This window comes from Rhineura floridana, unplaced genomic scaffold (genome assembly GCF_030035675.1).
Source record: "Rhineura floridana isolate rRhiFlo1 unplaced genomic scaffold, rRhiFlo1.hap2 scaffold_30, whole genome shotgun sequence".
Taxonomy (NCBI): Eukaryota; Metazoa; Chordata; class Lepidosauria; order Squamata; family Rhineuridae; genus Rhineura; species Rhineura floridana.
The window spans coordinates 18,568-32,108 of record NW_026902540.1 but is presented as its reverse complement, the minus strand read 5'-3'; the positions used below and the strand labels follow the sequence as shown (position 1 = coordinate 32,108).

The 13,541-nt window shown below is 43.6% G+C and overlaps 1 protein-coding gene across 1 annotated transcript; it reads left to right on the top strand.

The window, feature by feature from the left end:
* The first annotated feature begins 1,155 nt into the window (after positions 1 to 1,155).
* LOC133375430 (tripartite motif-containing protein 44-like) lies at positions 1,156 to 12,381 on the top strand. The gene is made up of 2 exons (XM_061607006.1): positions 1,156 to 2,195; positions 12,295 to 12,381. Exons 1-2 carry the CDS (start codon positions 1,782 to 1,784, stop codon positions 12,379 to 12,381), a joined length of 501 nt encoding a protein of 166 aa, XP_061462990.1. The 5' UTR covers positions 1,156 to 1,781.
* The last annotated feature ends 1,160 nt before the right edge of the window (positions 12,382 to 13,541 follow it).

Sequence of the window (13,541 nt, the reverse complement as noted above, 5' to 3'; positions counted from 1 at the left end):
AAGGGCACAATCCCACTCACCTTTCTGCTGGGCTGAGTTGGATGCTGCAGACCCCAGGTTGTACTGGCAGGCTCCTGGCTGTGCCAGGCGCCTGCTGGCAGCGGCTGAGCTGTGGTGCCACCAAGAGCCTGCTGGTGCCACTGGGAGTCTGCAGGGGACGGCCAACCCAGCAGATAGAGGGATGGTGGAAGCCCTGAAAATGGGGTGTTTGGGGGGCATGGGGGGACAGGAGCTGCAGGGGGGGGAACATGCAAGTTCATCCTCGCATTTAGAGCCCTCCCACAGGTCCCAATCACCCCACAAACTCCACTGGCCAAAAGGCTGGCAAAATAAAATAATTTTAATTATGTCCCATTGTGGTCTACGGGGAGCCTTTACTCCCTGGGAGGCCTGTTTGTCAGGGTCGGCACTTCACATTTGGATTGCTTTGTAAAAGAGTTATCCCACTCTTTCAGCCAGGTGATTGGAGGTGCAACAAGCAATTCCCAGCCTGGCTGACACCAAATGGGGTTCTATCCCTTTCTCCTTGCCCCAGCAATGCAGCTATCTATGCCTCCTCAATTACTTCTGTCTCCTGCATGTCAGATTCTTCCTTTCTCAGTAGATTTCTCACTGATCTGTTGGCATCTTGAAGAGCATGTCAGTAGCTGCAACATGCATAGCCTTTGCTGGCTCAAGTGCTGCGGTTGAACTATACATGAGCCAAAAAGTGTGTACGTGAAAAGTGCCTTTCTTTCAAATTATGTCAGGGATCCAGCAATGGGAGGGGGTGAGCTCCTTATCTGGTGGGGCTCTTGCCCCACTAGCACACCCCAACTATTCTCCCCCTGACTTATGGGTTTCCAAAACAGCTTTGTCCTCTCGAACGTATGCTTGGGTGGGGGACTGATCCAAAGCCATCGTGATTAATGCTTTCCGCAATTTGAGGCTTAAACCAATCTATTTATATATATAAAAAAAGCTTCCTTATTTGAATGGCAAATTCTAGTTTTCAACACACCCTGCAGCGAAGAAAGAGAACCGTCCAATTTACTTCTTTCCTTTATCTCCCTTTCGTACAGTACAGGGAGAAAAGAAAACATTCTATTGACTTCAAAGGACTTTTGCTGATTATTGCCAGACCAGTTATTAAGCTCCGAACTCCACTCACAATGAACAACTGAATACGCCTAGCCTTTAAAATGGGTACTGAAACGCGCATTTTCTTCCTCGTCACCGCAAGAGGAAAATTATTTTCTTTTTTCTTTTAAAGAGGCCTTAATGAATTCCAGATGAGGAAACCCCTCTTCAAACCACCGCGTTCTGGCAGATCTCACGATTTGCATAGTTGTAGACGCTGAAGACGAGGGGGAGGAAGAAAAAAAGGCATTGCCACTTTAAATGACTCAGGAAGTTTAAAAAAACAAAACAGGCAGGCCTGCGCTTCAGAAGTGAAACTACTGCTTTTGCTGCAGAAGAAAGGGGGGTAGGGAACCAGGCGAACTCCTGGAGGGTGGGGGTGTTAGATCCTAGCCCATGATGGAACGACTTGGCAGCTCAGACAGGAAAGAAATAAGGACAAAAAAGTAGCCTGGACGGAGAGGCAAACGAAAGCATAACGGGCAACTCAGTCCAGAGTAAAACTCCCGAAGCTTGGAAAACTGTAATCTGAGGAGAGATCGGCTTCCCAGGGCCAGGGTCAGCCCGGGAGTTATTTTCTTCCTTCCCCATCCCCTTCCAGTGGAGAGAGTCGCCCAAGCAAGTGAAGACACAAGCAGGCCTTGCCTAGGATCAGGCTGGAAATGGCTTCTGCAAAGAGCGAGAGTGGGGAGGAATGTCTCCAAGATGGCACCTGCGATGTCTGTGAGCCCGATGAAGCGCCGAGCGCCGTGCAGGTCTGCGAGGACTGTGGCTTTTCCTTCTGCCAGTTTCACGCCGAGGAGCACAGCCAGAAGTACGGGGCCCATCGGACGACTGGCTTTGTCGCTCCGGAGAGGGGCAGGGAGGTGGCGATCCAGGAAGGGTCGGAGCAGGCCCCCAAAGAAGAGGAGAAGGAGGCTAGCAAAGTGGAGTGGAAGAAGTGTGAGGAGCACGGCGAAGATCTCAGCTTGTACTGCAAAGAGCACGAGAGAATTATCTGTGTGCTGTGTGCGGTGTCGGGCTCTCACCAGCAGCATGAGATCATCACGCTGAATGACGCCTACGAATCCATCAGGGTAAGGATCCTGTACATGCGTTAGCTAGACTCAGACCTTTAGGGAACGTCAAACTCGCAGTGCTGGCCCAATTGAATCTCTTGCTGTCTGTGAAGTATCCCCACTCAACGCGCTCTGATTTCACGGTGTCTGAAAGTAATCGCTTCTTGATTTGGAAGCAAGCAAAAACTTGCCCGTGTTACAAGTGCACCTGTTTTGTGGGCGAGAGCCACTTACAAGAGTGCATGTCATAACCCCCCCTGACGCAGGGAAGTTTGGAGCCAGAAAGATTTATCACGTGTTCTTTCTTCTGGGTAGTAGATCTGACAAGTCTTGCTCCCCTGACTGGGTGTTCTGTTTGTTCCCCTTTCGCGTGCAGTTATTGCTTGCCAGAGACAGGAGCTCAGCAGCAGACAAAGGGGTGGGGGCAACGGAAAGGGATGTGGAAGAAGCAGAGGTTTGGGGAGAGGTGACTGGAAAGGCTTGGATGATGGCCTCCATTTCCTCTTAAGAAATAGGCTGTAGAGTTTTCCTCAGTAACAGCCTATGGCTGATCAAACTGCAAGTGCTTTCAGACACCATGTTACCAACTTTGTGTTTGGTTAATGGGGCTATAAAATGTTTTAAATAATATTTTCTGTCACATTATGGTCAGAAGGAACTGTACTGAGACTATCTATCTATCTATCTGTCTATCTATCTATCTATCTATTATACTTGTATACCGCCCCATAGCCGAACCTCTCTGGGTGGTTTACAGTAACTAAAAACAAATACAATTTAAAATACATCTTTTAAAAAAACAATTTAAAACACAATTTAAAATTTTAAAACAATATAAAACACAATCCGGTTGGTTAATTACCTTGCACTCCCCCCAGTAATTATTATTGCAGTGGGTCTTATCAACAAGCCCATACATGGGGTGAGGTGTTGTGAGGATCATGTACTGCAGGGAGGATGCAGTCCTTGCAGCATAATCCTATGCATGTCTACTCAGAATTGCCACTGAGTTCAATGGGCCTTACTTCCAAGTGTACATAGGACTGCAGCCTCAGTGAGCCTTAATTAATCCTTAATTACTATGAAGTAGTTCCAAGGAGTTGATCAGAACTATGTAGTGACAGAAATCTGAGGAAATCTCCATAAGCATTTCATCCTTGTCTTGTGCTTAAGCAATGTCTCCTTTCTTTTTGTAAATAATCGTGCCTATAATAGAACCAGGCAAAAGCATTCTACCTCTGCTAAGGTTCCCGTCCTTCTTGAAAGAGTCCATCTGCATTTCACAGTGCCATGTCAGGCAAAAATTCATCAGGAGCAGCTCTTCCCACTACTGAATCTTTATACTAGAAAATGCTGTGCATGTTGAATTTCTGCCTTTCAGGCAGTTGAGAAAGGCACATCAGTTGAGGCGACAGGAAAGCTGGCTACTGCATTGATTTTATACAGTTAAGTTTCCATTGGATACCTGGTTTAAAATGTTTCTTTTACTATAGTGTTCCCTCATTTGAAACTTATTTGCTGCCTGACAGCCATATATGTTATTAGCTCAATTTGTTGCTTCTTGCTGCCACATATGATGGTATGAGGTGATACTCCGTTTGGAACAGATGAAAGGCAGCCAGTGTCCTGTTTCCTATAGTGTCCAACCTGATGCCTGTAGGAAGTCCACAAACAGGGCATGCAGGCAGTAGTTCTTGTTGTTACCATAGCATCTAGTAGTAAGTGTACGCCACTGTAGGAGCCTCATGCGTGAGTGCAGTTTATACATCTGCCAAATTAAAAATAAATATTACTCTAAACATTGAGGTTGCATGCAGTTATGCCCCATAGCTGTGATAAACATGTACTCCCCTTTAAAACTATCTAAGGTAATGACCATCGCCAAATTTTGAGCAGTGAATTCTACAAGATACATGTAATGTGAAGAAGAACTTTATTTGGTTTGTCCTGAATCTACTGCCAATCCGTAGCCCCTTTCACATATGACTTATGTGAAGACTAAGCGTGGCAACAAGGCCTGGGGGGGGGGCATACATTTCTTCCCACCCTCAAATTTACATGGTTTCCACCTACCACTCGTCATAATTTCTGCAGCAGGGAGCCTTATTTGTAGAGTAGGTTCCCTGCTCAGAAGTTACAAGGAACATGGTGGGACAGCAGGAGTCATGTGACTTAAGTGGGCCTCTAGATGTGCAGCACCCGTCACCATGCTTACCCTCTTTATCAAATAAAGTGTGAAGAGGGATAGTTTGGGTGGCTGTGCTTCCTACTGTTAAGAGAGGGAGAAGCGTTCTCTCTTTTCTACCTTCACATCATGCATAAGTTTATAAGCTTCTATTATGCCTTCCCCTTTTAGGTTACTTTAAACAAACACCACCACCACAAGCGTTAGTCTTTCCTTCTAGTGAAGGTGCTCCAACTTGATCATTTTGGTTTCCATTTCTGAGCATGTGTAAAGCTGGACTTATGTTTGTTCTTTCATCTTCAGTCCATGGTAGCTCTCTGCCTGTGATGAGCAGGTCATGTGACCTGTTACCAGAAACAGCATTTCTATTCCTGCAGTCCATTGTAAGCCATTTGGGATATATGAGGTTAAACTGTACAGTTATAGGGTATAGAAAAGCTGTGTTTCCTTAGCTCAGGTCCCTCCCCTTAAGATGGTAAATCGCTACTAGCTATTCTTGGACAAGATGTTATGGATGATATCCAGCTAAGGCTGCAATCCAGTATACACTTTCCTGGGAGTCCCATTGAATCCAGTGGAGCTTACTTCTGAGTAGTCATGTTCTAAATTACAGCTTAAGTCATACTTGATAGAGACCCACACAGTTTAACGGACTGATGTCCATCTAAGTCAGTGGTTTCCAAACTTTTTTCCAGTGGACCACTTGAAAACTGCTAAGGGTCTTGGTGGACCACTTAATGATTTTTCTGCCTGTTGTAGCAATTGAAAGGTACTGTGCTAGGTACGGTATGATATTTAATTGTATTTATATTGCTGCTTTTATTATATTGTGTTTTATTGTACTACAATTTGAATTCCATATAATTCTACAGAATTCAAATTGTGAGTGTTCTTCTCAGACACAGTGTGTACACCTGCGTGAAGCTCACGGACCATGGATTGGGTACCCCTGAAATAAGTCATACTTGGAGGACGCCCATTGAAATTGACTTACACAGATTACCAAAACTGTCCCTTCCTGGTCACTTTGAAGCAACTGCTGCTCACCTCAGAATAGGATCTTGCTGTAGGTTTACTAAATTTCATTTCATGTACAGCTGGGTTTGCACAGCACTCTTAAGCATGCAGGGTCTGAAAGTTCCTCTGATGAAACCAGTGCTGCAATCTGTCAAGTAAACCAAGCAACTACGACTCTCTTAAAAAGCATCTCTAGGTAGGGGTGGGAATACCCCCTGTCTGAAACCCTGGAGAGCCACTGCCAATCAGTGTAGACAGTACTGAGCTCGATGGTCTGACTCAATATAAGGCAGCTTCCTATGTTTCTGTAGGACAGGGGTGGGGAGTCTTTGACCCTCCATATGTTGCTGAGCTACAACTCCCATCAGTCCCAGCTAGCATGGTCTATGGTCAAGGCTGGCTGGATGTTGTTCAGCAGAGGGCCAAAGATTCCCCACCACTGCTATAGGAAATGCTCTTGTCTTGAAGAGCTTCTTAAGACACAGTTTTGCTTGTTTTTCCAAAATGTACTTAAAGAGTCGATACAATGACCCTTATAATAAAGAATAGTGAGACTGTGACCTGGTTTATGCAATCGAATCCTGACTGAATGAACCGGGATATGCACATTCTCCATGTACCTGTTTTCAGTGCCCTCACTTGAGCAGGATAAAATGAAAATGGACTGCCTTCAAGTTGATCCCGACTTATGGCGACCCTATGAATAGGGTTTTCATGGTAAGTGGTATTCAGAGGGAGTTTACCATTGCCTCCCTCTGAGGCTAGTCCTCCCCGGCTGGCTAGGGCCTGCTCAGCTTGCCACAGCTGCACAAACCAGCCCCTTCCTTGTCCGCAACTGCCAGCTGGGGGGCAACTGGGCTCCTTGGGACTATGCAGCTTACCCACGGCTGCACAGGTGACAGGGCACATAGCCCCTGAGCCACTCACTGTGGGGGTGATCTTAAGCTGGTCTTTTACACCCAGGAGACATAAGCGGAGATTTGAACTCACAGACTCTGGACTCCCAGCCAGGCTCTCCTCCCTACTGTGCTATACCAGTTGTTCCTGAGCAGGATAACAAACCGGGAAATCACAGTTAACTGTGATCAATGGCTTCTAAACAAGCCGGATTCAAGTGCTGACTTCCCAGCGCTTCATATCCTGGCCTGTTGGCCATCAGTTAGCGACACCTGACCAATTGTTTACTGAATAGAAATGGCATGCTATTGACAGTTTGGGATTTCATCTGTATGGAAGCAGTGCAATATGTAGCTATGCCAAGCTTTCACACCTGGCCCATTCTATCTCTGAATGTATCTGTATTTCATCTTGTGCAGGCAGGAAACAGAGAAGAAGGGAGAGGCCAACATTGCCATAGCTTGCTTTTAAAGTGCATGCAAACCAAGGAACAACTGATATTTCTAATTTTAGGCTTTCTCTCAAGTGGTGATGGTTTGTTTTTGGGTGATCCCTAGAAAAATGTATATGTGTGCAGAGCTGTAGGAGGTGTTTCAACGATGGTGTTAACTTTTCTAGTTGCCAGAATAGATTGGGGGAGGAGGCATTCCACAGGCTTGCAATTTCCAGTGAGAAGCCAGCTCTTTTTGTTACGTGTGACTGTTTTAAAAGACTCAAGGTGTTTGAATGGGAGGTTGGGGTAGCTTATGTTAACTTCTATCATCTCTACTGTGCCAGAAGAACAGCTGATTCTTAAGGTTTTTCTCTTTTACTTTTTACTTTTGCATATTTCTATTGAACTCAGAGAAAGCTCAAATAGTTCATTTCTCCCTTTATATTTAGGACTTTGTACTATGGAAAAACTGGGCATCTGGAGATGTGATTTTTGATAGAATTGATACTTGTGTACCACACAGAACTGGTGAACTAACTTTAAGAAGCTTTGCCAGTTTTGTGTCTCAAGCTGTCATGTGAACATTCTTTCAAAGTTTTGCAGCTTTGACCATTTCCTCTCTTTCCCCCCCTGTATGCAAGCTGAAGGCATGAGCGGGGAAAGGCAATATATGAACCATTCATCAGCATGTTTTTACATAAGAGAAGGGCTTTGTCATTAGCAGTGTGGGCAATGATATTGAAATTTGCACTCCTATGTGACAAGCAACAAATGTGTTGCCAGGATGTATTGGCATTGGCCCTGTTTGCACATAACAGCAGCCATAGTTGCAAATAAACTATGGTTTACAGCAAATGAGTAGTGTGCTGTTGTACACTATTCAAATTACACACATGGCGCTCCTCCCTTTGCCAAGCAGGGAGGAAACAAACTACATCTCTAGTGTAATGTTACATGTGAACCAGTGTTTGTGGTTTGTTTCTCTCCAAACAGTCCACGAGAGGAAGCCAAGAACAAGCCTTTGGTTTCTCTCGTATGTTTTCAGAGAAACAAGCCATGAGTGCTGGTTTGCATGTAACCCTAAGTCACTGCTGTTGTTTGTTTTTCCTCCCCACTCAGCAAACCAGGCCAATATCAGAATCCTTATTTGCTCCTGCTTTGTTATACAGCAAAGTCCAGAATCTTTTAACTCCATCTTTCTGTTTGTTAGCTTGTACTGTACAGAAGCCTGTATTATATGGACTCAATCTTGGGGAATACCGTTACTTATATGGAGAAATTCCATGTGCTAGTTTATGTTTTAATGCATTATCACAAGTGCTGACTCCTTCATGGGCACACCAGTGATTGATGGCTTAGGCCACTGACATGCTAATGCTACTCGCAAATGGGCCAGTGTATGTAATAAGTGGATTTAAATGGGACTAGGATGCATTTGACGTTTGCACAAGTAAGGGCTTTTTGCTGCTTCTGTATAAAATGTGTCCTGGAGACAGCGTATGCATAGAATGAGGTGGTGGAATGAAATGTATTCACACTGCATTTAGGGAGATACAGCTTTTTAAAATTTTCCTCTGGGGGGGAGGATATCCATGTAAGTAACAAAATAACAAGAAGAAATGTTCCAGCTCTGTTCTCTGTGCTGTATTGATTTCTGCTTGCTGAGAGTTCTTTTACAGAAAGGAACATTCAAAAATGTGATTCTGTACCTGTGCTTGTCATACAATTAGAACACATGGGCTACCTTCTACAAAGTCTGCAGATGCATTCCAAATATCTTGTCTGAGTACTGTGTGCAACTGGGTGAGATTTTCAAGTGATAATAATTTGGACCAAGTCTGGTTGGGAGCCAATTGTGCATATTATTTAGACAAATTCTTGTATTTGCAGACACAAAGAAAAGCTGCTGGCATACAATTCTGCCCAGCCTAGATAGGTATATTTTGAGAAAAATAAGAAATAAGAAAAATTTAGCCCTTGGTAGTTGAAAGTATCTGCTTATGAATACTATTTGCAAGAATAACAGTCCAATGCTTTAGGATTGTGCAAAGTCCTAATGACTTAAGGGAACTTGCTTAAGATGTTTAACTGCCTGGAAACCGTTTGTCTTAAAGCTTGTGATGCAAAACCACGATGTGTTTGAGGAACAGTGTGGTCAGCGAGGCAAAAGAATCTAATACTGTGCTAAGAAGTAGAAATGTTAACAGTTGGGAAAAAGGGGAACTAATAAACAAAGCAGGGGTAGTGAAGCAATGCGAAAGGGAGCGGGGCTCTAACAAAATTAACTTGTGTAATTTGTGAAAGGTATAAAAAACCTTCTGCTTGAAGGGGTGGTGTGCTCCTTATGACCTCACCCCTTGTGTGATACATGGTGTGCCTTTATTGCAATAAAACTCAGAGTGCCTTGGACTCGAAATACCTGTGTAAAGTGGTTATTGTCTCCGCCTGGAAGGACCATAAGTCATTTTTATGACAGTATACCTATCAGGTGACATTATCAAATAGGAAATAGTCCTCATCCTTAGCTCAGGCTTGAATTTTCTTCTTCATTAGGTAAACAGATCCAGAATTAAGCAAGTTAAGGGTTGGATTAATATGTAGCCCCATCTGCACTATACATTTAAAAGCAGTACCACTGTAAACAGTCATGGTTTCCCTCAAAGAATCCTGGGAACTATAGTTTGTTAAGAATGCTGAGAGTTGTTAGGAGACCTCTATTCTCCTCGCAATGTTACAATTCCCAGAGTTCCAGAGACAGAGGGATTTATTGTTAAACCACTCTGCGAATTGTAACTCTGTAAGGGGAATTGGGGTCTCCTAAAAACTCTCAGCACCTTTAACAAACTTCACAGGACTCTGTGGGGGGACCCATAACCATTTACAGTAGTATAGTAGCTTTAAATGTATAGTGCAGATGGGGCCTGTGTGTTTAATGTTGAGACAGGCAGAGTCTGGATGCAAGACTTTCCTGAAACAGCTTTCTTTTCTGGTGAAATGTCAAGTTCTCTTGCTAGTTTGTACTTCTTATTTCAATACATTCAGTTTCTACATCTCCTTTATTCTCATCCCTTGCTGTGGAAGAGGGCAGTGTTTGAAGTGCTTCAGTTATTATTTCTGTAATCCCTACCACAATCCTGTAAAATAAATCAATATTATTATGGTACCGCAGATGAAGAGCCTACTGAGACAATACTGGCTTGCTAAGGCCAACTACCATGGCTGAGGTAAGATTTGAACCAAGGATAACTTGGCTCATGCCTCTAGACCATATCCTTGACCAGCTTTCATCTAAACCTTACAGTTGGTTTCAGTTTATATTGGCTTCTTTCCAAGTTGCTCTCTTTTGGGCCAGAAATGATGTAACAGTGATTTTAATTTTTCTAAAACACCTTAATGTGTAAGTGTCTGCAACCAAGTGTTTAGACTTTGATCTTTCCAAATGTTGGATGTTTGGAGTCAATTTTTCATTGGCTGCAATGCATGGGTTAGTCACACACTGGAGTGCATTTAATATTGTCTCGCAGTCACAGGCAGCTAGTTTTTCAAACTCTCCAGCCATCATCCTGGGGACATGGATGTGGAAGTGTTTATCTTCATGATTGTTGAAAAATGTTAAGGAAGTGTATTCAAATTGGTATAACTGTAGAAAGTGTGTTTCACTGGAAGCAGCCCAGTATAAAGAGATCATTGTTTTGGTGACGGTTTATCTTGGATGAAATGGTTACTGTGAAGTAGTGGAACTGGATGATTGCCAGAGTTCAAAACTGATGGCTGTCTCAGCATCAAAATAATTCCTAAAAGCATTCTATATTGACTGTGTTTGGACATCCGAATAAACCATGGTTTATCATGAATGGAACGAGCGTAATCTCTTTCTGGGCTTGCATGCTCGTCTTCCTCTTTCTGGTATAGCTGTAATGAGACGATTAAAAACTTTGCTTCTGATTTTGGTTAGGTAAAGTTTAATAGTTTACTGGGCTTCTTGGAGGAGGGTGTGGGGTATAAATTAAATAATAAAATAATAGTAGAATGGTGGGGAACCTCAGGTCTGGGGTCCAAATGTGGCCCTCTAGGCCTCTCTATCCAGCTCTTGAGGCTTTCCTCACACCACAGTCCCCTCACCAGCCGTGGCCCACACTCTTTTTGAGTACTTCTGCCTGGCTGGAATGTTGGACTGTGAGAACATTTTGCTTCCCTGGATGAAGGACAGAGAGTTGTCTGTATGAAGAAACCTCTGGCTTTTGCATGGCTGAAGTGTAACATTTTATACACCGGTAATAATCACATCCATTGCCCTACCCACTTTGCCTCTGGTCCTGCTCACCTTTGCCTCTGGCCCTGCCAAGCACTAGCATGTGGCCCCCGGTATGTTGCCCGTGAGGAAATGCAGTCCTTAGGCTGAAAAAGGTTCCCCACCCTTGGATTAGTGTTTTATCCGAACCCGAATATTCACTTAATTGAAACAAGCCAACTTCATAAACCGTGGTTTGACCAAAGCTTGTTGGGTTTAGACAACATAGCAAGCTGTGGCTAATCAAAAATGGAAATGAAAGCTTCTGAACACTGCCTCATGGCTGCGTTGGATGGGTGTGGAGGAAAATGCAAGCCAGAGAGGGGAGAAGCTAAACTTGTTAGGTCATGAAAAATACTGGTTTATCATGATACCCAAATGCAGGTACTATGCATGCTGTGTGGTTCAGAATACCTTTAAAGAGGTAATACTGGATCTGTTAAGTATTGATTCCTTTGAGAAATTATGAGGATAAAATGCAGAATCTCTTCAGTCAGTCAGAAAATTTACTGTGTTAAAACTAAGTCGTGACAGGAAGGACAGAAAAAGACTAAATGTTTGAAGTGTGCCTCTCTCAGATACTTGTTTCACAATTGAGGCCTCCCCATCCCTTAAGTACGAGCTGTAATTTAGTTTTGGAGAGCGAGGATAGTTCAAGCAAAAGAAACAAATATTCCAGGGATCCTACAAGTGCCTAGCGTTTTGTGCCTTTCTTGAAGTGTGAACTCTTGATTACTTCCTTAATTAGTTCTTTCCGTCTGCTCCATCTCACAAATGGAAGCACAGAAGTGCAGAATTAAATTATCAGGCAGCCAATTCCAATTACAGAAAATAAATGAAACATGGAGGCAGGTCACCATTGCCCAGGACTTTATGCTGAAGGGTACTGAGTCACCCCTTGCAAACAGCTGCATTCCTGACTTCTGTGGGAGGTGAAAACTGCTGAGCATCTAGCAGGATTTGAGCCTGCTTGAAGCTGAAGCATGTGACAACGGCAATGAATGATTTGGCCTGTGCAATTGCATTTTATTTTCATTCCAGTAGTTTTCCCAGTGCTCTTGGCAGACCCATCTTTCCTCCTTTGTTGACCCCTCTGCTTGCTTAACCTCAGTTCCAGAAGAATGAGTGAATGTATTCAGGGGCTCATAGCAACTTGGCTAATAAAAGTGCTGAAAGATTGCCGCTGCTGCTCCTCCTCCTCCACACCGCCCCCCTGCCCCGTCTTGTGGAAATCCTTGTTGCATTTGGCGGGGTTGAAAAGAGTCTTGTGACCTTTGCTCTCTTTGTCTTTCAGAACAGAGAACGTGTGGACCTGAAGGTGGCCATGCTAGAGATGGTGGAAAGGTTAAAGTTCAAGTGCGCAGACCCCAAAGTAAGTTAATTAAAATTAAAATGCAAGCTGTCTTTTTTTGGCTTTTTATTCTCCTTGAGAAAAACGCTTGCTAACAACTATCTGCACATTACATTAACATCTAATTAAGTCTGTCAGTCAAAAAAAAATTTCCAGCTTCATATGTGCCTAGAGATAAACAGTCTCTTTGCCTCCCCACCCTGGTTCATTTTATTGGTTGAAATACATAATCAGTAATTGTCTTCCCCAAACAGTATACTAGTGTGGTTTTGGTGTTTTCTATGTTATATATTTATCTCATTTATATCCAGTTGTTTCTTCAGCATTTGTGGGATAAGCCTCTTTATCCTCATATACATTCCTGCCATGTAGCTTAGGGTGCTGTTCAACCTTTTCAGACCCAGGACCTACCTTTTAATCTCAACGTGCATTTGTGGACCCACTTATTAGTTTTTACCATATATTTGTATTGTGATAGCATTGCTATTGCAACTCACCTTAGTCAAGCTGCATCCCAGGAGTGCAGTGGCTCCCAAACTTTTCCTCCCACAGACTACTTGAAAATCGCTGATGGCCTTGGTGGGCCACTTAATACTATTTCTGCCTGCTGTAGCGATTGTAATGCCATAGAATTCAAATTGTAACACAATCAAATACAATATAATAGAAATAAAAGAAGCAATATAAATACCATGTAGCTATTCAGGATGATGGATGTGCCATTTCCCATCTTCAGCCACAAATCGACAGTCATGGCGCAGACCACTATTTAAGAACCCCTGCAGTAGTGGGAGAGAGTCAGTGTGGTGTAGTGGTTAAGGTGTTGGACTACGACCTGGGAGACCAGGGTTCGAATCCCCACATAGCCATGAAGCTCACTAGGTGACCTTGGGCCAGTCATTGCCTCTCAGCCTCATGAAATCGACTTGAAGGCAGTACATATACATTTTTTGCGGTAGTGGGTCTTGTCGTACTAGTTAAAAACCAATTTTGTGCTGAAATACAGTAACTGGTCCAAGGTCACCCTTTGAGTTTTATGACTAAATGAGGCTTTGAGCCCAGATCTCCTATTTCCAAGTCCAATGCTCAGTCCATTGAGGTATTCTGGCTTCATTTCCTTAGGGACCTGCCTACTTTTAGAGCTCAGAATCACCAGTTGGCCTGCTGAGAAAGGGGATGGTGGTGTGTCA